This window comes from Sus scrofa, chromosome X (genome assembly GCF_054392235.1).
Source record: "Sus scrofa isolate SSC_HxYL_T2T_F1_AM1 chromosome X, Sscrofa_HxYL_maternal_Yorkshire_Landrace_v2.0, whole genome shotgun sequence".
Lineage (NCBI taxonomy): Eukaryota > Metazoa > Chordata > Mammalia > Artiodactyla > Suidae > Sus > Sus scrofa.
Window position 1 is genome coordinate 93,048,968 of NC_139401.1, and position 27,252 is coordinate 93,076,219.

At 44.4% G+C, this 27,252-nt stretch overlaps 2 protein-coding genes across 2 annotated transcripts in view; both read right to left on the minus strand.

The window, feature by feature from the left end:
• Positions 1-7,523: 7,523 nt before the first annotated feature.
• Positions 7,524-10,191, minus strand: TIMM8A (translocase of inner mitochondrial membrane 8A). Its single transcript, XM_003135239.4, has 2 exons — positions 9,973-10,191; positions 7,524-8,563 (listed from the first exon to the last, which is right to left on the minus strand). Exons 1-2 carry the CDS (start codon positions 10,102-10,104, stop codon positions 8,402-8,404), a joined length of 294 nt encoding a protein of 97 aa, XP_003135287.2. The 5' UTR covers positions 10,105-10,191; the 3' UTR covers positions 7,524-8,401.
• A 716-nt stretch (positions 10,192-10,907) lies between these two features.
• BTK (Bruton tyrosine kinase) overlaps positions 10,908-27,252 on the minus strand; it is a 32,979-nt gene continuing 16,634 nt past the window's right edge. Inside the window, 14 exon segments of the mRNA NM_001243576.1 lie at positions 10,908-11,404; positions 13,877-14,034; positions 14,550-14,668; positions 15,508-15,572; positions 16,596-16,812; positions 17,311-17,482; positions 18,203-18,277; positions 19,054-19,181; positions 19,362-19,441; positions 19,726-19,780; positions 20,382-20,444; positions 20,854-21,041; positions 22,112-22,179; positions 22,494-22,622. Of these exon segments, the coding sequence (NP_001230505.1) occupies positions 11,333-11,404; positions 13,877-14,034; positions 14,550-14,668; positions 15,508-15,572; positions 16,596-16,812; positions 17,311-17,482; positions 18,203-18,277; positions 19,054-19,181; positions 19,362-19,441; positions 19,726-19,780; positions 20,382-20,444; positions 20,854-21,041; positions 22,112-22,179; positions 22,494-22,622 (1,589 nt within the window). The 3' untranslated portion in view covers positions 10,908-11,332.

Here is a 27,252-nt window from a genome sequence, read left to right on the forward strand (position 1 = left end):
GCCTACACCACAGCCATGGCAATGCCAGATCTGAGCTGCATCTACAACCTACACCACAGTTCACAGCAATGCCAGATCCTTAACCCACTGAGCGAGGCCAGGGGTCGAACCTGCAACCTCATCATTCCTAGTCGGATTCATTTCCACTGAGCCACGACGGGAACTCCAAAGATGGGTTATTTTAATAAGAAATAAGTAGAAAAGGGAGTTCCCATAGTGGCTCAGTGGTTGACGAATCTGACTAGCATCCGTGAGGACGAAGGTTTGATCCCTGGCCTTGCTCAGTGGGATAAGGATCCAGCATTGCCATGAGCTGTGGTGTGGGTCACAGACGCAGCTCAGATCCCAAGTTGCTGTGGCTGTGGCGTAGGCCAGCAGCTATAGCTCTGATTGGACCCCTAGCCTGGGAAACTTCATATGCTGCAGGTGCATAAAAAGCGAAAAGAAAGACAGAGAGAGAGAGAGAGAAGGAGGGAGGGAGGGAGGGAGGGAGGGAGGGGGAGAGAGAGAGAGAGAGAGAGAGAGAGAGAGAGAGAGAGAAAGTAAAAGATCTAAATGTGCAACATTTGGGGAATATTGTGATGAACTTTATGATTTCTGCATACTATGAAGCCATTCAAACTCATCGAAGAAGAGTGTAGCATGACAATCAAGAGAATTGGTTTTGGATACATCTGAATTCAAGTTGAAGCACCATCACTGGCTATATGTTTTGGCAAATCACTTTAACAGTCTTTTCTCATCTGTAAAATAGGAGCAATAACAGTTTTAACCCACAGGGATTTTGTGAGGATTAAATGATATTATTAATGTGTTTAGCATAGTGCCTGGCAGATAGCTTAGTAAATAGTATAATTCACAATAACCCTGGGCTGGAGGTTCTTACAGATGAGAAAATGAAAAAGGACAATTCACTTAACCAAGATCACACAGCTAGTAAGTTGTGAGCTGAGATTCAAACACAGAAAGTTTGACTTCAAAAACCAAGGTTCATAACCACAACACTGTTAGCTGTTGTTTATGCCTTTGTTGCTGCTGTTGCTTAATGACATGGGAAAAACTTTTGGAAAAATGTTGTGTAAAAGAAATAGAACGCAAAATTATATGTGTGCCATTATCCCGAGTTTTCTTTGAAATTTTTGTATATATACATAAACATACTTGGATAAAAGACTGGAAGAAAATATGCCAATATATTAAAATGACTGTTTTTTGAGTAAAGTGTTGAGTAAAGTGAGAACAATCCTGGTACATAGAAAATGTTGAGTATTAGCAATTTATGATCATTTGTTTTGAAGATCTGAAGTTTCACCAAAATAGTCTAGATGTGAATTTAGCTTGTATTTTTCCTGCTCAGGAATCTGAAAAATCACATCTTTAATTCATCAGTTCCAGAACACTCTGAGCCATTATTTCTTTGAATATTATTTTTTTCCATTTGTCCTGTCTCTTTACCTCTCAATATTTTTAATTCTTTCTCTCTCTGCCGTATTTTGAGCATCTGTGTTCCACTTTATCATTTTTTCTCTTTAGCTGTGCTCAATCTATGGCTATGGTTTAATCTATCCATTAAGTTTTGGGTTTTTTTTTTTTTTTGGCCATACCCACAGCATGTGGAAGTTCCTGGGCCAAGGATTAAACCATGTCACAGTAGGAACCCAAGCTGCTACAGTGACAACATCGGATCTTTAACCCGCTGTGCCATGAGGGAACTCCTCTACCCATTAAAGTTTAAATATTAAAACTTTTTAAAATTTCTAGAATTCTCTTTCAAAACTATTTGGTCTCGGATTTCCTACCATGGTGCAGGTTCAGTCCCCGGCCTGGTGCTGAGGGTTAAAGATCTGGCATTGTTATCACAGGTGTAGCATATGTCAAAGCTGTGGCTTGGATTTAATCCCTGGCACGGGAACTTCCAAATGCTGTGGGTGCAGCCGTTAAAAAAAAAAAACAACCAAAAAAACCCCAACCCTATTTGGTCTTTAAAAAAAATACTGTCTTATTCTTTTTCATGTTTTCAATTGTCTTTAATCATTTTAAACAGTTATTTTATAGTGTGTATTAGATGATTCTATTATCTGAAGATTTGGGGTCTAATCCTGCTGTAGTATCTTGAGACATTGGCTTATGCTGGGTGTTTCTTCATGTGTTTTTGTAATTTTTTATTGTATATGCAGCCTTACCTGTGAGGATCTGGGGGATTTGTCCCTCTAGAGATGTTTTGTGTTGTTTCTGCCAGGTAGTTTGAGGGATATCGACAGCTTGGGACCCACTTTGTGCTAATTTTTTTTTTTTTTTTTTTTTTTTAGGGCCACACGCGCAGCATGTGGAGGTTCCCAGGCTAGGGGTCTAATAGGAGCTACACCTGCTGGCCACAGTCACAGCCACAGCAATGCCAGATCTGAGCCACCTCTGACTATACCACAGCTCACAGCAACGCCGGATCCTTAACCCACTGAGCGAGGCCAGGGGCCGAACACACAACCTCATGGTTCCTAGCCAGATTCACTTCCGCTGTTCCACGGCGAGAACTCCTGTGCTAATTTTTAGACCTGGAAGATTCCTAGACTTTGCAGGAAGTATATACATTTTGAATCTCAAGCCCGTGTGAAAGATGACTTGAGGTTACAAAACCTCATAGGAAGACCTTTTTTTCTACCTTCCCAGATCCCAAGTTGTCTCCCGATGCTAGTGAATGGACTGTTGTCTAGTTCACCCTTATTGAAAATGTAGTCCTTTGAAAGTTCCAACTTTCCACAGGTGGCTCAGCTCCAACTCCCTGCCTTACTTATGCCCAAGGCTCTGTCCTCTGCCTCTACCTGGGCATCAGAACCTAAGCACCTTACTTGGTGAGATAACCAAGCCACCTGCACCCCACCATCGGAGCAGCTAAAATTTCAACTCCCACTAAATGCTCTGGTTTTCATTTTTCCCCTTTGTGTTTTGGCCCTTAGTGATTTCCTTTACTTACTTGCAAACTCAGCTATACATTTAAAAGAATGTTATATTTTATTCTGCATTTCCAAGTGTTTTGTAATGTGGGAGAACTTTCAGGTCATTTTGGCCACCATATTACTGGAAATTGACACCAAAGATTATTTTTAAAGGAAAATAATCTTAGGATGGCAGGCAGCATTGTCTTAGATACAAACTACTATGCATAAAATAGATAAGTGACGAGGATATTTTGTACAGCACGGGGGAATTATATAGCCATTATCTTGTAAAAACTTAAGAGTATAATCTGTAATAATACTGAATCACTATGCTGTACACCTAAAACTAATATTGTAAATCAACTATATCTCAATTAAAAATTCTTATTTAGAGGGAGTTCCTGTTGTGGCACAGCAGAAATGAATCCAACTAGTACCCATGAGGATGCAGGTTTGATCTCTGGCCTCGCTCAGTGGGCTAAGGAATCCGGCGTTGCTGTGAGCTGTGGTGTAGGTTGCAGATGCAGCTTGGATCCTGCATTGCTGTGGCTGTGGTGTAGGTCAGCGGCTACAGCTCCGATTAGACCCCTAGCCCAGGAACTTCCATAAGCCACGGGTGCAGCCCTAAAAAAAAACCACAATAATGTAAATGTACTTTCTGCCCTATTTCATCATCTTTAGGTATTTTTTGTTTGACCAAAAAAGAAAACGTCAACCTACCAGTTACCTGAGGTCTGTTGCCTTTATTTTTACCCTAATCTTGGCACATTTAGTAGAACATCAGATTTCATGCCAGGTTCTTGAAAAGGATTTTTTTTGCAAAGGGCTATAGTGAGGGTGAGGAGAAGGCTACATTTCACATATGCCATGTATACACACAGACACACACACACACACACACTTGTATTATGAATGTGTCGTTTTTTTCTTTCTTTTTTGGCCTCTCCCATGGCATATGGAGTTCCCAGGTCAGGGATGGGAATCTGAGCCAGAACGGTGGTCTACGCCACAGATGCAGCAATGCCACTTCCTCAACCCACTGCGCTGGACCTAGGATCGAACCTGCACCTCCAGAGACAAGCCAAAACATTAACCCACTGCACCACAGCAGGAACTCTAATGGGTCATTTTTAATATGAAAAAATTGATCAGATTAATGATTCTCAACTTTTTTGGTGAGCTCTGCTACAAAGTAAAAGGTGCCTGACATACTTCTTAGAAAGGAGAAGGTAATATATTTCCTCTCACATATTTCAAGAACAAACATGTAATACAGATACAGGTTATAAATGGCCTAATCTTGAATGGTGGGTCATCCTTTTTTTCCCTTTTGCTCCTCTTATTTAGTCATCAAAACCTATCCTATCTACCTCAGAATTACATTTCTAAGTTAAAAATCCATCAGGTCTCTACTTCTAGTCTTATCCTTTTCAGTCCTTGACACTGGTGCGATTACATCAGGAGGCAGTTGAGCTCTGGAGTCAAACTGCTTGGGTTCAAATCCCACCCCTACAACTTATTAGCTGTGTAACCTTAATTTCCCCAAGCTTCAGCTTCTCCATCTGCAAAGTGAGTATGATAATAGTTTCTCTCCCACAGAATTGTCATTTGTAAAAAGATGATGATATAAAATACTTAGGTACAATGTGTGGCAAATAGCATGCATATCCTCAATAAAGCATAGCTATTACCATTACATTACAGATGCATCTCAAAATTCTGTTGGCCCTTTTGCTCATTTGGAGTTCCTCATCAGTATATCTGGATCCTGGTTTGCCATATCCTAATTGTCTCTTCTATGTTATTTCTGTGTAGCAAAAACTGTCATAATTATATTGCATAAGCTTTGCCTTTTTGAGGGTGATTTTTGCAAGATATAGCTTTAGGTACACAAAACAAATTTTAATTCACACATTAAATGGCTAACTGCTCAAATGCTGCCTACTTATTAAGGTGTTATGAATGTAATGAATTAATTGTCAAATTGCTTTAGCATTTCTTGTATAAGTGCTAACAATAGTAATTCACTTCTTTTATTGTGGAATTAATTTTTCCCCCTGTATACATATAGTGATCAGTTCCATTTGCCTGTTTTCATAGTGGGACCTCAGGGTGGCTGGAGTAACCTGCTGATGTATATTCTCACCTGCTCTTCTGCTGGCTCACTTTCTGTGACAGGTGTCAAGTTTGGATATTGCCTTGAAGCAGTTGTTTTAGGGCAGCCAAGGACAGAACCAGCACTGGACTGGACAGTCTTAATTTGTCTTTTGTGTAAACATTCAAATAAACTATCAGAACAGGGCCTTGGATATTTTCAGTACCTATGCAATCACTCCCATGTAGTATTGCCTTTCCCTACGGCTGTTATCACCTTCTCTGCCATTCTTTTCAAGAAATGGTAGCGTATGGCCCTCAACAACTTTAGTAGTACCTCCTGTGATTTCCTTTCCATAGTTCTTGGCCCTTGTTCCTCTATACCTTTTGAGATGTCCCTTTTGGTCCTATTGCCCTCTGACTTAAGATCAATAAATCTAAACAATACCTTACTTCTCCATGGAATGAAAAAGGTTACCAGAATTTTTTCTCCATTAACCTCTTTTGAGTCCAGATGATGCCAACAAAAATGATGCTGAGAGTATGAGGAGTCTTAAAAGAAGTACTATAGGGAGGACTTTGGGTTAAAACCTCCCTGGGCCCAAATTTTGTACTAAGGTATTGATACAAGGGAAAATTGGTTAAAAAAGGACCACTGATTGCTTTCTGCGTAAAGGCTATTTTACGTGGGGGTTTATTGACTTATGTTTCTTAAACTCCTGTTAGCATAAATAAATATCAAGTTCTTGCTCAATTTCCTTGTACTTTTTATCTAATATTCATTCATGGATTCATGGGCAGGGGCCCTTAGTCTGGATCCAGTTTTCACAGTACACCTGCATAAACCCTAGAGGTCCTGAGACAATGCCTTAGGCAAAGGGGTGGCAGGGGTGTTGGGGTTGGCAGGGGAAGGCAGGGAGGACCGGGGGGAGGGGAAGGAGACAATAGTAAGTAGGCCTCTGGAGCCACTTGGCTTTTCTATCTTATGGTTTAGGCTTCATTTCTTTCTTTGCTTTTTAGGGCCACACTCACAGCATTTGGAGGTTCCTGGGTTAGGGGTCCAATCAGAGCTGTAGCTGCAGACCTACGCCAGAGCTACAGCAACGCAGGATCTGAGATGTGTCTTTGACCTACACCACAGCTCACGGCAACGCCAGATCCTTAACCCATTGAGTCAGGCCATGGATCGAACCTGTATCTTCGTGGATACTAGTCAGGTTTGTTATCCACTGAGCCACAATGGGAACTCCTGACAGTACCCTTTCTATCAAGGTTCTGAGAATAAATTTCTGAGACTGATAAAACAAGCAAGTTCAAATTGTTGCTCTGGTATTTAACCTCCTAGAGAATGTGGGCAAATGGTCTACCTTTTCTTTCCCCTTATATCTAGTAGCTAGTGTCGAACACATACTTGGTGCTCAAGCATACTGCATGTATCTGGCAGACCCTCTTTCTCATTTTTGTATATTAGTGGAGCAAGTGATACTTTTTACATCACATCACTGCCTGTTAAAAATCCTCAAATGGTTCCCCATCTTGTTTGGTAAAAGCTAAGTCCTCACAATGGCCCATAATGCCCTACATGATCAGTGCATGTCTCCATCCCCAACCATTATCTGTCTCTGACTGTATTTTCTTACTATTCTTTCTCATTTTACTCCAGCCATAGTGACCTTTGACTCTTCTGCGCTGGCATCACAGCATGTGGTTCCACCTTGGGGCCTTTGGCTCTATCATCACCCCTACCTTAAATGTTCTCTCAGATACCTACATGGCTTGGTTACTTTATTCTTTCAAGTCTCTACCGAAATGCCACCTCCCCTAGAAGGCCTTCTCCAACCATCTTTATCTAAAATAACAATGCCCCACAAATACCCTTACTCCGCTGCTTCTCCATGACACTCATTATACTGACATATTGATGTGTTTGTCACCTGGGGCCCCTCTCTAAAGCATAAGCTCCACACAGGCAGGGACTGTTTCTGCACACTGCTGAAATCCTGGCACCAAAAATACTGTCTGGCAGAGTAAGTACTTAAATGTTTGTTGAATTGTGTTTTCATCAGGAGTTTTAAAAATTTCCTAATAGTGCCTATATGGTCAGAAGTTAAACAGGGACTTGAAGCTTCTAGAGATGTGTATCTCCCAACCTTCATGGATTTGCACTAGAAGCTGCCAACAAGTAGTTCCATTTTAGGTCTACACTTCCGGTCAACTAGCATCCAAAGAGGGAATCCAGTCACTATCATCTCTTCTACTACACTCAGGGAATTGACTATCAGCACTGAATTCTTTTCCTCCCCATCTCATCTCAAGGTTCTCTTTTCTCACAAAAAGGTCAGGGGTGGGGGTGGGGTCCCTGGAATACTGTGCCATAACTTGCACAGGATGGGCTGCCCAGGCTGACTACATTTCAGCCTTGGAACTAGCCCACGTCAAATCTCTCCAGGATGTAGGAGACAACCAGAATAGAAAGCCTTCTCAATCACAGACTTCAATCTTGTAGAAGCTTTTATTTCGGTGATTAAAAGAACGCAGTAAATGGAAACTATACTGATTTACATTACGCATGCACCTCTACCTGAAATTGTATTAGTTTTTGACTGGCCTAAATTTTTATAACGTATTTTTTTTTCATTTAGGCACATCTTTGAATTTTTTTGAACCCTGATATACAGGGTAAGTTAACTTCTTCCTTGCGGCAGTTTAGTATGACAAGTATGTTTACTGGCTACATTCCTTTAACCTTAAAGGCCTCTAGACTCTCAGGCTACCTGTACTAGCTTGAGACTGTACTTTATAGAGATACTTAAGTGAATCACAATATAAGAGAGGGAGATAATCTAAAAAGCTGAAATGTACTGTATTCCATACATTTTTTTCCCCAGCACTGATAGTCCAACACTAGATAAGGAGGCCTACAGTTAAGTACCAAATTACTCTTTCCCCACTGCTGTCCTTTCTGAGAGATACAAAAATATGTATCAATCTCCCCAGAAATCTTCAATGAATCCACACAAATAACAGATCTTTACCTATGTGGTTCCACTATCAAAATTATAGGAAGCAGTGAATTAATGGGGCTATGAGAAAAGCATCGTCCCTCACACAGTAATATGCATCTAGTAGAGTTTTCCATTCATCTGTCAATTGTTTTCACAAGATTAGCATTAAAAAACACAATCCCAAACACATTTGACCCTCAAACCCCACACACACAAAAATTGGTCTTTGTTCTTTCTCAGAAGACAGGATGTCCCAAGAGTGACAAGGTGGGAGCCAATCCCCCCATAGCCTTTTCTTCAACCATCCCATCAACCGCTCTTCATTTCTTGAACTACCTTCCTTTTTCCAAAGAGGTAATGCTGAGATCAGTCAGAAAGGCTTTCTGAGAAGACTGGCTTGGATTTCTGGGTCTGTTCCAGTCGATTCAAGATGAACTGGCTTGTATCAATGAAGCGCTCAACGCAGTTCACAAAACAGGCCTCAGCCCGACTGTCCAACTTTGGCCCAGGCTTGTCCATGCACTTTTCCTGCTCAGAACAAGATACAGTATCACAAAGGGAACTGGGGGTGTTGGGGAGGGAGGGAGCTTCATGTTGCTTAGAGGAAAGACTTCACTAAAAAACAGTATCTATATGTTAATAGTTTCCATTTGACAGCTTACTTTGTGGCAATTTTCTACAGACTTACAATTTTTTACAATAACCACCCAATAGATACTATTATTAGTCTTCATTTTACAAAGAGGGAAGCTGTGGCACAGAGATACTTTGTCTCAAGTCATAGGGCCAGAAAATGGTGGAGCTGAGATATTACAAAGCAAGATACAAGGGAAATTCATCCGAATTTGGTTAGAACTCTGCAATGCTGTTTGCATTAAATGCCTTTAACTTAACTGCAGAATAAAAGGGTTAAAGGATAAATCTTTGCAGCAAGACACCCTAAAACCTACCAAAGACAGAAAGAAAATGTATGACCCGAGATTTGTAACACTGTCTACTTAAGCCACAGGTTCTTGAGTCCTCAACTACACCCCCTCCTGGCCCAAATGTAAATGTATCAGATTTTTTAAAATAATCAAAGCACTCTGGCTCAAGGCAGACGGGAGTTAAGTAAGCATTTGTTAAGGGTCAGATTTCAGCTTTACCATAAGTTTATGGTTCAAATGAATTTTGTTCATTATTCTCAGTTGTGTACACAAGCCTCTCAGACCCTCCACTTGTACAGAAAATGATCTTTGTCTCTTTATTCTGTGAATTTTGTTATGTCAAGGCAGGGCAGTTACTCTGTCCTTGGCATCCAGAGAACACTTTGATCCCAAGCTGCAAATAAGTGCCTTCTACCCTTTTGCCAAAGTTCCCTCACAACGCATACTCAATTCCTCAACCTTCAGACCTGAAACGGCTTGGTATTGCACAACAATCCAACTAGAAGGCAAAAAAGTGTGTATCTTGGTAGAGATTACGCCATTTTTATAGTTGGTGGGCTAGAGCCATTCACTTCTCACGAGGGACGGTTGGAGCAAATGAATAATCAAGGTAAACTCTATGAGTGCAGGGACAGGGATTCATTAACTCCTTGGGAATCAGGGTGCCAGAAATAAAATCCCAGTACTGGAGGTTCTCATCAGTCTTAGAGACCAGCCCTAGGAAGGTTCAACCTTCGGTTCCTAAAGCGCTGGTTGGGACAACTGCTTAAGACTGCTACAATCAATCTCCAGTCCTCTGCACTAACAAAGCCGAGGTCCGGTGTGACAGTTCCCTGAGAAGTGGAGTAACCCTTTCTCCCTTCAGGCTCGGCCTGAGGAACCTAAGGAAACCGAGGGGATGCTGCCAGGTCCTTTCCCTTCCCCGAATCCCAGACGTTGTGGTGAGTCGCGCCGGGCAAGGACAGGGGTGAAGTAGGTACACTGGCTAGATCCCAGCCCCAGGCTTCTCACCCAACAAAGTTCCGTCATCTGGTGCACCAGCTGCTGGAAGCGCTGTTTCTGAGTCTCCACCTCGATGAAATGCTGCAGCTGCGGGTCCACTGAGCCCAAACCCGCCGCGGAGGAAGACGAGGAGGAATCCATCCCAGCGCGGCCACGCGTGCCGAGACGAACTCCGCACCAACTCACCGACCTTCACGTGTCTCCGTGGCGGAACCGGAACCACAACCCGCCGCCTCCGGGACCGCCCCGTGAGCATACGGCGCCGGCGCGCGGCCCAGCACCAAGGACCGCCTACGCCCCTCCCCGGAGCCCCCCCTCTCCTCTCCGGACTTTCCTCCCAGTCGCCGGCTCCCCTTGCTCCCGCCCCTGCGACCCGGTGGCGGCGCCCTACCTGCGCCTAGAAGTCTCAGGACTGGCGGCCCAGCGCTGTGGCGCTGTCGAGACGTTATTTCAAAAAGCAAAGAAAAAAATAAGGTAAAAAAGGGAAGTTACTTCAGACCACGTGGCCCGTTCCCGAAGGGCCCAACAGCCCCGCCCCTGACCGCTTCCAAATTGGCCCGCGCTTTCCCAGCTGCAGCTCTGGTGCTAGGCTCGGACTGCTTGGTCCATCATTTAGTCGTCCCGGACCCCTGGCTCTACCTAGTTCTTTGATGGAGTTCACCCGTCCTGACGCAGGGGGAAGAGGCTCCGGCGCAGCTTGTCCCCAACTGTCAGATTCGTTCCGATAATACCGCATGCCTACTGTGTGCTTTTTAGTTTGTGATCACTGTCTCTGATTCAGAAGCAGAATTTTTCTAGAGCCAGAGGGGTTAAATGCGAAGGATCCCGTCGAGTTCTCAAAGTAGGAATATGACAAACTAAGGTCACACAGCAGTTTCCTGGAACACTGAGATAGGGCGCTTCAGGGGCGCTGCATGATTAATCAAAATAGCAAGAAACTTTCATGCTTTCCAGTAATTTTATTTTATCAAAACACCCTCCCCTCCCATTTTTATAACACCGTTTCATTCCTGCCAAATTCTACCTCCCTCCCCTCAAGTTCTATTGCCTACCTAGAGAGCGGTTGGACCCCTTGTGAGGCTATTTACATCCCTCCCTCCCCCCAAAACGTTTCTATTCCCAATTCAGTCTGTCTTAATACTCTTAGGAAATGTCCTCTCTGGGGGAAAATACCAGGCACAATAATTCCTTGCCCTCAGAAGGTACTATCCCAGGAAAAAGAGAGGCATTCCTAGATGTAGAGAGGGGCCTTTGTGTATTCAGCGAGGGTGCAAAGGCTCCAGGGCCTGTAAGCCTGGGATTTCCTCAGAGAAAGTGAAATTGGGGCTTGCGGAGGCGAGGAGTGGAACCAAGAAACTTATTGGTGAGCTCAGGATTCTTCATCCATGACATCTAGAATGTTGCTCAGAAGAATTTTGAAAGTGGGACGTTCATCTGCTTTCTAAAACCAAAGAAAAAAAGAGTATTATACTGAGCTAGAATCCAGAATTCAAGGGAAATGCAATGAGTAAATAGCAAATGTTAATAAAGTTTATTTTTACTTTTTTAATTTATTTCTTTCGTTATAGCTGGTTTACAGTGTTCTGTCAATTTTCTACTGTACTATATGCCCAGTAGCATACCCTGTGGATTAACCCCTCCCCCCCAAAAGGGAAAAGAAATAGAAGTGCTCGATAAAGGCTTTGTGCACTTTATTTATTTATTTATTTATTTATTTATTTTTTGTCTTTTTGCTATTTCTTGGTCCGCTCCCGCGGCATATGGAGGTTCCCAGGCTGGGGGTCCCCCCGCGGCATATGGAGGTTCCCAGGCTGGGGGTCCAATCGGAGCTGTAGCCACTGGCCTACGCCAGAGCCACAGCAACGCGGGATCCGACTGCAACCTACACCACAGCTCACGGCAACGCCGGATCGTTAACCCACTGAGCTGGGGCAGGGATCGAACCCACAACTTCATGGTTCCTAGTCGGATTTGTTAACCACTGCGCCACGACGGGAACTCTGGCCTTGTGCACTTTAAATCTTTGGTAACTCAGGTTATTAATGCGGCTAGGACAATTTGAGAATTTCGCTGACAAACATCGATTAAAACTAAGGGCAAATTCATCACGTAATGTACACCAATGCATTTTTATTTTGGAAACTCAAGTGAAAAATGGCTACCAGCAAAGTTTAAGTGGTTGACAGAACTGAAATCCTATAAACTGTGATAATTTGTAGTTTGGTTTCAAACTTGTTTCTATCACCCTGTAGCCAAGGCTAGCAAAGGAATTAACATTTCAAGACCACAGGCTGCATTACTGGGCAGGGATCCTAAGCACCTGGGACCTCCTATTACCACCATCTAGCCTCCAGGCTAAGGTCCTTTGTCACAGCCATGGCCCATAAGTCCCTGAGGCATTTAGTAATTCAGGGCATATTCATGCAAGAAAGGTCTCAATCCATCAGAATGAAAAAGTCTTGAGTTTCTTCTTCCTTTGAATCAGTGGGGTTTTTTTGTTTGTTTGTTTTTGTTTTTTTTTGTCTTTTTGCCATTTCTTGGGCCGCTCCCGCGGCACATGGAGGTTCCCAGGCTAGGGGTCTAATCAGAGCTGTAGCCGACGGCCTACACCAGAGCCACAGCAATGTGGGATCCGAGCTGAGTCTGCAGCCTACACCACAGCGCAAGGCAACGCCGGATCATCAACCCACTGAGCAAGGCCAGGGATCGAACCCGCAACCTCATGGTTCCCAGTCGGATTCATTAACCACTGCGCCACAATGGGAACTCCTGAATCAGTGGTTCTTAAACCTACCTGAGTATCAGAATTTCCTTGCAAATTTAAAAAAACATACCTGAGTTTCCCTCCAGACATACCCAATCAGAATCTTTGGAGATAAGGCCTAGTTGTCTGTATTTTTAAGAGTTCCCAGGGATTCTGATGTGAATCCAGTTTCATGACTACTACTACCATGGAGAAAGTGGTTTCTTAAATACTTAACTAGCATAGTGAGGATGTCCTGGTTGGGAGGAAGCATAGCCAATCACCCTTAATCCTGTTCAGCACAGGACAGAGAAATGGCTCCTCAGGGTTCTCCCTTACTCCACTTTTTCTTTGTGACCTCAGTCATTTGTCAAAGGGAAAGGATCCAGATGCTTTCACCCCACAGAGACGGCCCCAGATTCACAGATGTGCTTGTTAGACACTGTCTGTCTTTCCCTGTTTCTTGTGGGGCAGAACTGAGAGCTGAGCACTCATTTCCTACTAGAGAATTAGGTTGCCAAATTAAGGTTGCCAAGGATCTGGAAAGTGGAGAAGGTACCCCTGGAAGAACCCAAGGTTAGAAGAGCAAAGCATTCTAATAATAGTGGGACAGGCTCTTTATTTTCAAAATACCACATCTACCCACATATCCCGTAATGCACTGCATTTTAAAAAAAAAGCCACGAGCACTACCTATTTTAGTTCCTTTTCAGGCCTTGGGGTTTAAAAAAAAAATGATCTCATTTAGGACCACAGCCAGAAAAGTTTCAGTTAGTAGAGTAGAAGAAGGGCCAATGATCCTCAAAGAATGAATATAAATTTTAATGACTTTTCTTTTTTTCATGTCCATACACTCGTTTGAGTGCCTTTGGCTGCCTACCTAGGCCAGGTAACATAGCCCCCCAGTAACATAGCCCCCATACCCCCACTCCCTAAAGCTGAGTTGGTATTGGGGTCTGCTTATGATACTCCAGTGATGATTGGAGTGGGGCTAGAAAAACTCCTGGCCATGAAAGGACTGGGATGCAGGCCAGGGCCTGAGAATGGTACAGCTATTGGTCTGTGCCCATCTGCTATGTACCAGGGGGAGTGGGGCCTGGGTGCCTGGCCAGCTAAATGGCAGAGTAGGTTCCAGGAAAATAATTTAAGAGGTCTCAAGAAAATTCTTACCTCATGCCAGCAGCTGTACATGATGGTATAGACCCTCTCTGAAGCTAGATGAGGCCTGTAGAGACGTAGGCCTTGGGCAATGTGTTCAGCTGTTTCGCTGTTGGTAAATCTCTCATATGGCATCTTCCCCAGAGAGTAAATTTCCCACATCAACACCCCTAGAAAATGGAAAAAAATGTATTAAGTTGTTTTGGGGTAGTAGGGATCCTAGTCTTCCAAGAACAACGTCAGACCTTACATTCAGCCGATTCCCTCCTCTGTGCTTTTTTTCAGTTTGTTCAGACTTCAGCTATATTACTGACTATATTGGACAGTAATCAGAGTTGCCCTGGACTGTTGGCTCTTCTGGGAGAGAGACAACATCGTATTTGTCTTTGCAGTTATAGGGTCTGGCAGAGTCCCTAGTACATAATCAGTATTCAGAAGCTGTGGAATACTGAATGAATGAATACTGTTTGTTTCCCTCAATATATTTTAAGTTCTAAGAAGGCAGGGATCACGTCTAATTTACTGTTTTTAATCCCCAGAAACCCCTGTGGTGCCCGACTCCCTAAAATGAATAAAATGAAAGCAAGAACAAATAAGTTTTTCTGTGCAAGTTGCAAAGTGTGAATTCCCCCACTGCTTTCCTTTTTCTTTGAGCTCTGTAGTCCATATGATCTTATCCACTCACCAAAAGCCCAAATGTCAGATTTGCTGCTGAACTTGCTATACATGAGGACTTCTGGTGGAGACCACCGGACTGGAAATTTGGAGCCTACTGAGCTTGTGTATTCATCATCCAGAACATACCTGCAAAGGATTCAGGACTTGTTACTGTTAGGATTTGGAGAGTTTGATGGTTGCTTAAATTTTCATGGCATAGTCATAAGAATTGCACAAATACACTCCTACAGGCCAACCAGTGTCTTCTACAAATGTTACTTCTAATATATTCTTGTTTTCATATACGATTTAGCTTTCCTGGTTGACAATATGATTACAGCAAGCATGAAGTGGAAATAAGATCTAATAGATGCTCCCTTCCTCTTCTCTATCCCTCTTTCCTTTCTCTTTTCTTCTCCTTCCCTTCCTTCTATTCTGCAGAGGTCAGTGGGAATTAGACCGATTATGAAAGGAGAGATGGAGTAAAGTCGGCAGAATTAACAGATCAAGATAAAGTGTTGGGAAAATTAGCTTTAAAAAAAAAGAGGAAGGGGTTGGATTCCCCTTGTGGCTCAGTGGAAACAAATCTGACTAGGATCCATGAGGACGCAGGTTCAATCCCTGGTCTTGCTCAGTGGGTTAAGGATCTGGTGTTGCCATGAGCTGTGGTGTAGTTGCAGATGTAGCTCAGTTCTGGTGTGGCTGTGGCTGTGGTGTAGGCTGGTGGCTACAGCTCCGATTCAACCCCTAGTCTGGGAACCTCCATATGCCGTGGGTGTGACCCTAAACACACACACACACACACACACACACACACACACACACACGAAAGAGGAAGGGAGAAAGGAGAAGAGGGGGAGATAACCATAAAACAACAAGGGTGAAAGAAATGACAAATCATTCAGAGAAAGAAACGGGTATAGAAAGATGGTGGAAAAGATTAGCATTAAGGGCGACAAGGGAGAGGATTAAAAAGGCATGCTCACCTGGATAGGCCAAAGTCTGATACTTTAACAACTCCTTGGTCATTCACCAAACAGTTCCGAGCCGCCTGTAGTGCAACAAATTCCAGTGAGACTCTGTCCCTGGCATGCAGGTTAAAGGCACAGGGCTTCTGGCCAGCAGGGGAGGGAAGCCAGGGAAGCCAGAGAAGCCTCATCTCCTTCACCTAGAGACACCTTCCCACCTAACAGGAGCCTGCTGATGCCACTGAGAAATTGTGATTCACTTTCACCTCATGGAGAGCAACTTGCTTTGTAGGCAGAAGTAAAGCACTGAGGACTTGCAGAATTGATTTCACTCACATTGGCAAGTCCATAACATCGCTTCCTGTGCTGAAATGCCGAATTAAGAGAATGGAAGGCAGGTGTGTTTTGTTTTCTACATTTCTGCCAGTGGCACAGGGCCGTTTGAGCCTTGGCCTGGCTGAAATGAACAGGGGCCAAAACGCAGATGGCTCCAGAAGGCAGGCAGGGGAAGTGATAGAGTGAAGGGGGGGTGGGGTGGAGATGGCAGGAGAGTGAAGAACTCAGAACTGGTCAAAAAGAGGCCCCTGCTCAGCTCCAGCTGACTGTTAGCATAGCCTGTGAGAATGTGGGCCTGGTGTTACCAGACGGTCTCGATTTTCAAGAGAAACTGAAAATTCAGTTCTCTAACTGTGAAATATTTCTTTTTAAGTGTTTGCTCATTAATATATAACATAAAAAACCCCACCAAATGTACCAATGGGCCCCCAGTTTGTGACTCTGGTGGAACCCGATGATGCTTCTGTGCTAAGAGCAGTCCTGTTGGGAAGCAGGGCTGCCCTTTTGCCCCTGAAGGACCCCAGCATTTCTTTGTCATGGTAGGGGGCTGGGAGTGGGCGCTCTAACTCCCATGGTAGCAGAACTGGTAATGTTGAGCCTGGAGATTGTTGACTGGCTGACCTCTGAGGGAGAGGCTCAGCAAACTTTGAGTGTTTTCTAGAACTGAAATGATGGTTCCAACAACCCTCTTCATCCACTTGTCTTCCTTTTCTACTTCCACCCCCCCCCCCCCAGCCCTTGGACCCAGGCTAATCCTTCTGAGGTCCTACCAGGTCTCGGTGGAGGAACTGCTTTGACTCCAGGTATTCCATAGCTTCACAGACATCCTTGCACATCTCCAGCAGCTGCTGAGTCTGGAAGCGGTGGCGCATCTCCCTCAGGTAGTTCAGGAGGCAGCCATTGGCCATGTACTCAGTGATGATGAAGATGGGGCGCTGTTTGGTGCAGACACCATACAGCTGCACCAGCTTCTCGTGGGAAAGATTCCTACAGGAGAGTCAACGAATTAGTCCCCCCTTTCTGGCTCTGCATACTATTCAGAAGGGGGCTTGGGAGGAAAGGAGTTGGCCTGGGAATAGAGTATCAGATAAGGGACCATAGTAACAAGTTGACTTTCTTCTTTCCCACCCTAAACTCCAGAAGTGCCTAATATGTGATGGTGAGTTGGGATTTGGAGCCCATCAGTAGAACAGGAAACAAGCCCAGGGCTGAATGAGCACTAAGGCTACATCAGAATCAATCTTCCTTTTCAAAGTCTCATTTTCTATGTTCACCCCCAGATGCTACTAAGATGGTACCCACCCATGATCAGTACTCTTCTCCACCAAAATCCAAGGCAGAGAAATGAGTACCTTAGCAGTTAGGACTCCCACAAATCACATGTTGACCTCAGGCCCTGGTCCCAAATCTCTTTTACTGTACATCACCTTAAACTACAGTGGATTCCTAGACTGGATTGAGAGTTGAGTTTAGATTGTAACTCACATCATGACTTTGGCTTCTTCAATGAACTCATCCTCAGACATGGAGCCTTCTTTGATCATCTTGATGGCCACATCATACTGGCCCCTCCATTTCCCATACTTCACTACTCCAAATTGTCCAGTCCCCAGCTCCTTCAAGAAGGTCAGGTCTTTTGGATCAATTTCCCATGATCCTGTAACAACAAAGCCTTGATGTGATTCTTTGGGAGTCATGCATGTATAATTCCTACATAAGAATCCCTACTGGGGGTAAAAATAGACAAGCAGGAGTTCCCATAGTGGCTCAGTGGTTAACAAATCTGACTAGGAATCGTGAGGTTGCAGGTTCAATCCCTGGCCTCGCTCAGTGGCTTAAGAATCTGGAGTTGCCATGAGCTGTGGTGTAGGTCGCATTGCTGTGGCTGTGGTGTAGGCCAACAACTGCAGCTCCAATTGGACCCCTAGCCTGGGAACCTCCATATGCCACGAGTGCGGCCCTAACAAGCAAAAAAAAAAAGTAGACAAGCTGTAAAAGGGAAATTCTTGGGGGGGGGGTGTACCAATCCATCTTTGCTCAAGGACAGGAGATTACTGATTGGATGAATCTGGAAATTTGAGGTATAAGTCAACCGTAAAGAAAGAAGATCAACTAGACAACTTCTTAAGATCCCTTTCTGATTTTTTCCCCACAATTAAAATAAAAAATCCTTTTAGGAATCTATGTTTTTGCAGTCCCAGTAGGAGCCACCAGAGGGAGAAAATCATCTGCTGACTTTTGTTTGACTCTGTTTTAAACCTTCCTGGTGGCAGCAGAGACAGGACAGTGTGCTGGAGAGGCAAGATCTGATGGGGTCTTCCAGACGTAGTCCTTGCAACTGGCTGGTCCACCCTACTCTAGAGAAATAAGCAGTTACCGTAGCCCAGGCCTGCAGTGGACGGCGCATTCTTGTTTTGTTGAGACACTGGATATTTGAGCCTAGATATGAGTCCTGAAACATAACAAAGAGGGTCATGCTGCTGGCGCCAGGCAGGGGGTGAGATACCTCACACACCCTCCCTTAAAGCCTCACACTGTCAGTGTTCATCCTTCTAGTACATCTTAAATCCCAGAAGCTCTCCATGAACCCAAATTTTTCTGCAAGTTTCTCCTCTCACAAATGTTTTTCAGGAACAGAAAAAGAGAATACTAACTGAAATATACTCCCCAACTAAATTCACCCCTACCTCCCAGCCCAGGCTTAGTTCACATCCTACTTCTGCTTTTGATATTGAAAAATAGGACATAAAATGACAGCCTTGACACTGCCTCACCTGGACGTGGTGGGCAGCAGTGAGCCTTCTTGATGAAACTTTTCCTGTGTATTCATGCTCTCACCAATCTCCCAATTTTTAGAATGTCTACACTGTTTAGAAACTCTCTTCTGATGTGTTCAAGCCTGTATGTTTTTTGAGGGCAAGGACCTTGACTAAAAATTTTCCTGTGTCCTCTAGCAATGAGGAAATTGTTGAGCACACACCAGGAACTCAATGAATATTGCCATCTCTTCTCTTTCCTTTGCTCTGAGCATCAGTCACCAAATAAGAAGTCAGTCCCTCCTGGGTGGAAGGTCTGCCTTTGACCACCTCTTCCAGCATCACAGGGGCTTATTTTCACAGCTAATTCCCACTACCCTGTGAGGCTTATTCTTCCCCTCACCACCTTGTCCTGAATTACTTTTCCTGGTGCTTGTCATAGCCTTCTTCTCTGGGCTGTCCTGGTACTTACCTGCAGAATTATGCTGGTGGTAGTTAATGAGCTCAGGGATGGTGCTGAAAAGGTGCTTCTCAGCCAGATAATACTGGCTCTGAGGTGTGGAACACACAACATAATGACGTATCACCCCTTGAGGTTCCCTGAAGAAGTGGATGCTGAGTCAGCAACTTGGGAACAAGGGTCCAAAGGACCCAAGAAGTGAAGAGAAATGAGTTTTGAGTTTAAGGGACTGAGGAAGTGGGAGGAGCACTCCAATAGGGAGCTGTTGGGTGGTCACCCCCTGTCCTTTGTCCCCAGGGCCTTGAAACAGTAAGACTCACCCTGTGGCTTTAGCAAACACAGACACAGTATATTTTCCAGCTTTGCTGGAGTCTCTGACAATGAAGCCTCCTTCTTTGCCCTGAAACAATGAAAAAGAAGCTGACCATCAGGAGGAAGTGGCATTCACCCTGCATCCCACCTGCCCAGACCCGAGAGAAAATAGAAGCCCTGATTTCACTGCCAAGTTCCATGTTTGAGCTGCAGCCTCATTGCTTCTGACACTGAAAAGTATATTTGGGACCCCATAAAATGACAGCCTTGACACTGCCTTGCCTGGAGGTGGCAGACAGCAGCAAGCCCTCAATTCAGGATCCTCACTTGTCGTGCAAGGAGAATGCCATTTGCTCGTGGTTGCACACTCACCTCTTGCTTTAGCAGTTGCTCAGCTTGACTCCGAGTCATGTGTTTGGAATACCACCTGCAAAGAGAGAGTGCTGGGGTGGCTCCTAGGCCATTGTGTGAGCGGCTCAGAGGTTAGAGTGCCCTGCAGCTCATCCATCCCAGTAAGTGAGTCAATTCACTCAGCCCCTATTAACTGAGTGCCTATCTGCGCATAGCACACTACATCCCTTTCCCAAAGCCTGCTTGGCACTGAAGATTCATGGACATGGAGAGTAGAGGGCAAAGGCTGGCGGCAGAAGTTTGCAGGGGCAAGGAGGGGATCAGGGACAGACCCTTCAAGGACAGCCCACTTCCATGGTTAGGGAGAAAGGAAACCGCAGAAGTCCGACATGTTCACCCTTTCAAATGTTTCCCATCAGGTTGTCAACACTTTTGAGTGTGATTCTTCTGGATTTGGGGGCGAGGGGGATGTGGTGACTCTCTGGCTTTCATCAACAGGATGTTTAGGGTGAGGGTAAGATGTAGGCCCTAACTTGAGCTGGTGGCCTTATTTGACCCAGTTGACACTGATTTTAATATGTATACTGACATAAAAATTTTGTTGAAAGTACAACAAAGTTTATACTATAATGGTTCCTATGGGAAGATCATGCTGCTGGGAACAAAAGCATACTCACTCATACATTTCTATGGAGTCTTCTGCTTCGGTTACATAGTTACTAGGGATGTAGCCTTCCTGCCTGTAGAGGAGACAATATGGCAGGTCATCATCCATCATTCCTCATCCTGGGAGAGAGACAGCTTGGGATGCCCTGTATCCCTCGGCTCAGAACCAATCTCAAATGGAGGTATATAAACCGTGCCTCTCCCTCAGAGAGGACCATGTTGCTGATGCACAGCCAGGCCAGTGAAGTGCGTAGCCTCTGCACATGTGGTGTTGATTACCTGTTCACGACATCATGTGGGCCAGACTCTATAGGCTTAGAGAGGTGGCCCCGTGTAGAGCTGAACTCTGGGAAGTACTTAGAGGGGGAATATATTCACTTTGGCGTGGGAAGAACAATTTGTGATCAAGATACCACAGAGGGGATCATGCATGTGTGTACAGTGGGCGGACGAAAGGCTCAGGAAGGGCAGGCGTGGACTCACCCATTTTTGTCCCGGGCTCGCCACCAGGGTAAGTTGCTCTCCTCCAGGATAAAATACTCGTCGCCCTTCCGCAGCTGTAGATCATTTGCATTCATTGGCATGTAATCATAAAGGGCTACAACCTTTTTCAGCTCACTTGTCGAGACCGGTGCTGCTGTTGGCTCAGGGGGCAGTGGCTTTTTTAAGATCTGTGTTATTAGGATAAAAAAGTAGGGGGGTGATTGGCTAGATATTAAGCACTCTCCTGTTTTCCCCCAACTCTTACTTAGGGACACCATTCTAACCTATAGTAGGCAAAATAAAAAAGTATATTCAGGAGTTCCCATCATGGTGCAATGGAAACGAATCCGACTAGGAACCATGAGGTTTTGGGTTCGATCCCTGGCCTTACCCAGTGGGTTAAGGATCCGCCATTGCCATGAGCTGTGGTGTAGGTTGCAGACATGACTCTTATATGATGTTGCTGTGGCTGAGGCATAGGCTGGCAGCTGTAGCTCTGATTAGACCCTAGCCTTGGAACCTCCATATGCCACAGGTGCAGCCCTAAAAAAGGTATATTCAGCATTCATTCAATGACCATTTTTAAACACCCGTGCAGGGGCTCTCAGCCTGGAATGTGTATCAGGACCATCTAGGGGGCAGTTAAGAGTCCCTATATCCAAGCAGTGGCAGTTGCAAAATCTCTGAGGATCGGACCCAGGCATCAGTATTTTTCAAGCTCCCTGGACAAAAAAATGTACAGCCATGATCGGGAAACCTTCTTGGCCCTAAACCAGTATATGAATCTATTAAGTGGATCTGAATCTTCTCTATTTTTTGTTTGTTTGTTTGTAGAATGAACATAATAATTCCTGCCTTGCTTACTTACAATATATGAGAAAGGGCTTTATAGACCTCAAACAGGAACCTCCTAAAATCAAGTCTTAAAGTAATCTGTTAGTGGTAAAATCAAGATATTGGTATACGGAGTATTCATGGTTAAACTTTTTCAACTTTATGTTTGAAATTATTTTTCGCTGAAAAAAATCAGGCTTTGTTTTGTTTCAAACAGGTTATTGGGTTAAATGGTTGCCAAGAGCTTCCTAATAGCCCTCTAGTTTTCCACAAAGAGGAAGTCCTAATTAGAAGGACAAATCTCAGCAAGAACACCAATTTCCACTACCAGATCCTAGGGATAATTCTAAGACTCTGGTCAGTTTCCAGGGTGTGACTGTCAATTTCTATTTAAGCAGTAGCAGCACTCAATTTCCCTGTATACCTGGTCCTCCTCAGGTGTGGGAGGAAGAGGCTTTTTCGTCTTTCGGTGTGAACTCCCAGGTTTTAAGCCTGCAAAGTAAGAAGCCAGTGATGATACAGAGTGCATCTTCGGAAAGGGCTTAGGGACAGCTTTGGTCAGGAACTGTGTTCTTTCTTAAACACGGTGCCTTTAGGTAAGTTGGGAAAAGTCTGGATGGATATCGCCCAGTTCCAGGTCACCAAGCTGGGAGAGCAGAGCATCAGCTGGGTTTTGGCCCCCACTAAAATCCCCTCTCCCAGGCTCCTTTGTGTGCTGGCCAAAATGTACAAACCTGGGTTTGAGAGCCCCTGGGAAAGTGGATAGAGTCAGAAGAGGGAGAAATTACACTGATCAGATCTCTTACTTCCATTTCTGTTCTCCAAAATTTGGCAGCCCATAGCATTTTTGGCTGTCTGAGAGCAGCAGAGATACTGCCCATCAATCCAGAAGCAAGGGTGGTATTTCTGTACCAGATCACTGTTGTACCGGATTACTGTAGCAGGAGAGAGAAAGAGAGAGAGATCACGTCTTGCATATGGGAGAATCCACCATAGACATGTTTTCCTCATTGAATTTAGTGGTAACTTCAAACAACCTGCCCCTTCCTCAGCCACCCTGAACGGAAGCAGACCCAGGACCAGTTGGCTCACATGCTTGGCCCTGGAGAGTTCCTGTGTCATTCTTCAGTGGTCAGTCTGTTATGATGACTATCTCTCAACCAGTGACCAACATGATAAGCCTATCTGATGCCTCCACATCCCCAGAACCAAAATATGTTATCTGTGTTTTCCCAGTAGCCACTACAATCTTCCTGTAAGGCAGGTGTCCACTTCAGTGGTCTTTTACAGATAAGAGAAACGGTGTGCCCATGTCAGACTCTCACTTCAGCTCTCCATATACCAATGGCTCAGCTCCTTAAGTCACCTTTTTGAGATATTTGCCTGTGTAAGAACTCCTGCCTCCACTTTCTGTATTCACAGGTGAGTCAACAGAGCAGAGCTCAGGATCAAATATAGGTGATTCTACCTCGAGAATAAACATGGTTCAGCCTTCCTAGGCCCACTTAGGTGGGTTGAGCCCATAATGGGTGACAAACACAGCAGTTCCATTTCCCTCACTGATTTTGAGGCCCCAAAGATCTCCCAGGATAGAGAAGAGATGGTTTACAGACAGGAGGAATGAGTGTTACAGTTTTTAATACTGTGGCATTGCAAGCATTTTAACCTGAAATCAGTTAGACAAGTCATCCTGGGATTTGTCAGATAACAGAGAAGCAAAGACAACTGAAATAATTGACAATAGCTAGTGTGGAGGCAAAGACCTAGGCTGGTCTAAGAATATATATGTTTGCGGATACATATATTTCAGCATTGAATGCTAAATAGAAGCCTTGGATAACTTTTTCTAAAAGATAAAAACAAAACAAAATCTTCCTCTGTAGAGACCAGCTTAAGTCTTAAGAGCTTGCTAGTCACACTCCAGTTACTTAAGACTTTAGGGGAAGCCTAAAAGCTACTGATGGCCAGGTGCATTTTACAGGCAAATGAACAAAAAGCCTAAAAGCTACTGATGGCCAAGTGCATTTTACAGGCAAATGAACAAAAAGTGCTATCTTTTTAAAAAATGGAGTTCTTAGTGGTGACAAACCCTACTAGTGTCCATGAGGACTCGGGTTCAATCCCTGGCCTTGCTCAGCGGTTTAAGGATCCAGTGTTGCCGTGCGTGGCTGTGGTGTAGGTTGCAGATACAGCTCGGATCCTGTGATGCTGTGTCTACGGTGTAGGCTGGCAGCTACAGCTCTGATTTGACCTCTAGCCTGGGAACCTCCATATGCTGCAGGTGTGGCCCTAAAAAGCAAAAAAAAAAAAAGCTATCTTGATGCTTTTCTAAACATAGATACAAAGATTTCTAACTAGTCTCCTCTGCCCACTTTCACCCCTCACTTTTTCAGCATACCCCTTCACCATTGCACTGTTTAACCGGCTAGCTATATCATCTGTAGAGAACTTTTAACTGATAATAAAACCAACCAAAAGTCTGTCTGACTTAACATTATTTCCAGGTACTGGCAGTTCTGAACAATGTTCCAGATAATCCTCCCAGCCAGGACTGATTGCTCCCACCCTCTGCCCTTCCTCCCATGTTACTACCCTTCATCCAGGGATTTGAAAGTCCTTGGGTGCAGGCCTGGGCACCAGCCGACATGTCAAAAAAAAAAAAAATTTTTTTTTTGTCTTTTTGTCTTTTGTCTTTTCAGGGCCGCACCCGCAGCATATGGAGCTTCCCAGGCTAGGGATCTAATCGGAGCTGTAGCCGCTGGCCTATGCCAGAGCCATAGCAATGCCAGATCCGAGCCGCATCTGTGACCTATGCCACAGCTCACGGCAATGCCGGATCCTTCACCCACTGATCAAGGCCGAGGATAGAACCTGCAACCTCATGGTTCCTTGTCAGATTCGTTTCCACTGTGCCATGATGGGAACTCCCATGTCAAAAATTCTTAATTAACAGCTAGCTGCTCTGATAAACTAAGCTATGCTAATATGCTCATGAGAGGCTATAGGGCTACCTGCCCTCCCCACCTCTAGCATGCTCATTAAGAACTCACCCTGCATTTCCAAGTAATGTCTACTTCTTAAGAGGTCCTTCGAAGATGAACCCCTTCTTTTATTGGTTAATGCAGAGCTAGTGTTTCCAGCTACTTAGGAGAGAATTGCCCAAGCAGAGTGTTACAGACTGAATGTTTGTGTCCCCCAAAATTCATATGATGAAGCTCCCCACCACCCCTGCCCCAGTGTGATGATGTTAGGAGGTGGGAACTTAGGGAGTTCTTAGAAAGGACTTAGGTCAAGAGAGTAGAGCCCTCGTGATGGGATTAGTGCCCTTATAAGAAGAGACTGGAAAGAGTTCCCGTCATGGATTTGCAGAAATGAATCTGACTAGTATCCATGAGGTTGCAGGTTTGATTCCTGGCCTGCTTCACTGGGTTAAGGATTCAGCATTGCCATGAGCTATGGTGTGGGTCGCAGACGCAGTTCGGATCCTGTGTTGCTGTGGCTGTGGTGTAGGCCTGTGGCTCCACCTATGATTTGACCCCTAACCTGGGAACCTCCATATACCGAGGGTGTGGCCCAGAAGAAAAATAACAGACTGGAAAGAGATTCTTTCTCTCTGCCATGTGAGAACACAGTGAGAAAGTGACCAGTCTGCAAGCAATGTAGAGAGTTCTCACCAGGAACCAAGTTGGCCAACACCTTGATCTTGGACTCCTTAGCTTCCAGAACTGTGAGAAATAAATGTTTGTTGGAGTTCCTGTTGTGGCTCAGCAGTAACATGCCCGACTAGTATCCATGAGGATGCAGGTTGGATCCTGGCTTCGCTCAGTGGGTTAAGGATCCGGCGTTGCCATAAACTGTGGTATATGTCGCAGATGTGGCTCGGATCTGGTGTTGCCATGCTTTGGCGTAGGCCAGCGGCTATAGCTCTGATTCGACCCCTAGCCTGGAAACCTCCATATGCCGTGGGGGCGGCCCTAAAAGAACAAAAATAAATAAAGTAAATGTTTGTTATTTAAGCCATCTGGCCTATGACATGTGGTAGTCCGAGTTGACTATGACAGAGTCCAGGTGGGAGGGCTAGAAGACTGCTTACTTCACCAATGCTTAGGTCCAGCCCTGTCTGGGAAGTACTAATGGTTTTTGCACATTCCGAGCACTTGATGGGCTGCTCTCTCATTTTCATATTTATCAGGATAATGGCTAAAACTCTGTTTGGGGTATGAATGAATTATTCCTCCCCATATATGTCATTAGAGTTTCACCAAGTTCACTCACTCATTTTGGTGAGGTCAGATCATTTGCTTATTTTTGAAGTTCCAGTTAGGATTGGCTCTATTGAGCTTCACCAAATAAAGATTCCAGAGTGAATGCAGAAAAATATCTGTGGTGCTCTAACATTAAATGGCCCACTGTCACAGTCAAGGAAATGGAAGGAGAGAGCCCATGGCTAAGTCCTCTGTGATACAACCTTGGCATGGAATGTGTCACTGAAAAAAGATGGCAGTTCAATATGAGGTACCTGAGGCCCTACTTTTAAAATTGAAGTATAACTTACATTTAATAAAATGTGCAACATAAGGTATCCAGCTAGCCACACTTGTCTGCAGCTGTTTAACTACCACTTGGATCCAGCACCTTGGAAGTCTCCCTCATGCCCCATCATAGCCGAATACCACTGCAGAAGTAGCCAGTGTTCCATGTGGTCTCCTTCTCTCGTTAGTGATTTCCAGTGGGTGCATTTTACCCTGGAGTGGGATAACTTGTCACTAGAGTGGGATTTTACTGCTTCTAGAATATCTCACTATTGGCATTGCCAGAACCTGGGGCTGTTCTGGGATCATTAGGACTTACACCTAAATTTCCCAGCAAGTGTGGTATTTGTTGCAAGGCGCCTACTTTTGGGCTTGTCAGCCCAAGCAGATTCAACAAGACATACACTCACGTCTGGAATAACTGGGGGGGGGGAGGGATTCCTTTGGTAAAGTACAAGGGAAGAGAAGGCAAAATTGTACCTTTCCCACACTGATGAACCAACTGTTAAGTGGTGGAATTGGCAGTTTCTGTTTGTTTTGGCCTTATTTTTTTTAACTGTTGTAATTTTTACTCAGTAAACTTAAATAGCAAGGCATAATCAACATAGTAAGGTTAATATCAGAGTCAATAAACTGCATTTACAAGCTGGATATTCTTATCCTCAGTCATTACTTATACTTTGAATATAGTGGGCATTTAATATTTGTTGGGCTAACCTACAATTGGTTTTGAAATTAGTGTTTGAAGTGTTAAAGGAGTTACTAACTTATACATGCCACATTGCTCCCTTTTGTTTCTCCCTCAACTAGTTATATCCCATCTTCCCCTATTTCCAAGCTAAATCCTAGCTGTCCATCAATGTGGATCCCAAGTTGGTGGTGGTTGTTTACTCTCACAGAAAAATCAATTAACACACCTATTTGTCAATCCCTTTCTGTGTGCAAGGCACTGTATAAGGCACTGTGGGGAAAACCAAAGTAAGAATATATATGCCCTCTGGAGCTCCAGCTCAGCCTCTGGGTATATTTCTCT